The sequence below is a fragment of the Penaeus chinensis genome, chromosome 29 (genome assembly GCF_019202785.1).
Source record: "Penaeus chinensis breed Huanghai No. 1 chromosome 29, ASM1920278v2, whole genome shotgun sequence".
NCBI classification, from domain to species: Eukaryota; Metazoa; Arthropoda; class Malacostraca; order Decapoda; family Penaeidae; genus Penaeus; species Penaeus chinensis.
In genome coordinates, this window is record NC_061847.1 from 539,886 (window position 1) to 542,143 (window position 2,258).

General features: G+C 38.4%; 1 protein-coding gene across 1 annotated transcript; it reads left to right on the top strand.

Moving 5' to 3' along the window:
- The first annotated feature begins 241 nt into the window (after positions 1-241).
- Positions 242-1,231, top strand: LOC125040732 (trypsin-1-like). The gene is made up of 2 exons (XM_047635432.1): positions 242-541; positions 626-1,231. Exons 1-2 carry the CDS (start codon positions 242-244, stop codon positions 1,229-1,231), a joined length of 906 nt encoding a protein of 301 aa, XP_047491388.1.
- The last annotated feature ends 1,027 nt before the right edge of the window (positions 1,232-2,258 follow it).

A 2,258-nucleotide genomic window follows, 5' to 3' on the forward strand; every position in this document is an offset into this window, starting at 1 on the left:
GACGGAAGTGATTGAGGCGGTCATAATGATATGCAAAACATCATCGCGTTTCATTTTTCATTTACATTTTTCTTGATTCTACGTTTTAAGTAGCATGTCACTGAAAATAAATAAATAAGATTTTCAGCCACTTTTTCCTTTTGCTTGTGCGCTCTTAACCTTGTTTAACCCTAGATTAAATGAGTATCCAACTAAACAATAAAAACCCACCTTAATAACTTACGCTGCCCTCTTCTCACCCATGCCAAAAATAGTCTGCAGTTATCCTGCTGCCTTCGACATATCCAAGGCTACATATAGGGAAAAGATCTTCGTCACCAGAAGCAACACACTCAAAGCTACCTTCAAGAGCCACAGGTACGGCAGAGGCAAGGGCTTCGAGTGCACTGTGAGGAGCGTCCGCAGCAACACCGACTCAACTGATTTTTCCACCGGGGCAACAGATCAGACTACAGCCGCGCCTGTAACAACCAAACAGCCCACAACCGCTGGCTACCAGTGTGGGGTAGCGAACCCCAACCGCATTGTTGGTGGGACAGAGGTATCACCTGCCCACAAATACCCTTGGCACGTCGGCCTCAAATACGAAAACGGAGCCAACTATTAATCCATCATCAACAACCAGTACGTCATTACCGCCAGCCACTGCTTCTTCGACCGGCACGGGAACCGCATCTCCGACGAGGGTCTTGTAGTGGGCGTTGCCAACCACGATATGTACTCCTCCTCTGACGACGTCTCGGGCGTCACAAGGTTGGTCAGTGTGGCCAAGGTCATCCTCCATCTCGACATTGCCCTTCTAAAGCTGTCCGAGACCCTGGATCTGTCCAAGAACAAGGAGCTGAGGTCTGTCTGCCTGCCCGCCGACGACTCCAAGACGACCTACGCAGGAGCCTTGGGCATCGCTGCAGGATGGGGCAATCTGGAAAGCGAAGGAAGCCAGCCCGACAAGCTGATAGAGGTCACACTGCCCATCCTGGAGCCAAGCTGTTGGGACAGAACTGTGTCGGAAAGAATGCTGTGCGCAGGATACAAGGAGGGAGGCAAGGACACATGCCAGGGAGACTCAGGCGGGCCTCTGTACGTGGTGGAAGACAGCAAGTACTTCCAGGTAGGAATAACGTCCTTCGGGAATGGCTGTGCGAACCCCAACAGCCCGGGAGTGTACGCCAGAGTGTCCAAATTCCTCAGCTGGATTAAGACTAACACTGCTGATGCCACCTACTGCTGAACAGGCCGCGTAGACGCGCTCTTTCTCATTGTACGATCAAAGTAAACATTACTGATGCATCTAAGTTCTGCTAACAACAAGATGTAAACAAATCCGGCCTCTTGAAGGATTCTAGTATTACACACAGAAACACAACTCTTACATGTGTGCATGTATACATACATACATATAAATATATATATATATATACATGTACACATATATGTATATATACATATTCATGTATATACATATATATGTATATAGATACATATATATAAAATTACACAACACATATATATATATATACATACATATATAAATACATATATACATATATGTCTACATATGAAAACATGTATATATATATGAATATATATATATATAAATATGTATGTGCGTGTGTGTACTCGAATATATATGTATATGTATATATATATATATATATATATATATATATATATTCGTTATTGGTCGCTTATTCATCTGACAATTAATTCTTGGCGAGTTCAAAGGGTTACGATTTACTTTCATTTCTTAATGTGGCTGTTTTTCATTTCATATTACATATATAGGCAGTTAACTAGATATAGATAAGTACACACAAATATATACATATATATATATATATATATATATATATGTATATATATATACATTATATATATGTCATGTTCTTATATAAATGCATATATGTATGTATATATATATATATACTATATATATATATATATATATATATATATATATATACTGTATATATATATATATATATATATATATACATATACTGTGTATATATGGACACGCACACACAAACACAGCACAGACACATATATGCATACATATTATTAATATATGTCTGTGTGTATATACATATATGTGTGTATATATTTAATTATCTATACATATATATGTTTATATACATACAAAATATATGTATATATATATATATGTAGACACACATATAAAGACATACATATGAATGTATGTATGTATGAGTGTGTTTGTAAGTGTCTATATACATACACACCTGTACACAAACACA

Coding starts and splice junctions, on each gene's coding strand:
- LOC125040732 (XM_047635432.1), top strand. CDS start 242: ATGCCAAAAATAGTCTGCAGTTATCCTGCTGCCTTCGACATATCCAAG. Junction 542..625: donor GCATTGTTGGTGGGACAGAG/GTATCACCTGCC, acceptor ATCAACAACCAG/TACGTCATTACCGCCAGCCA.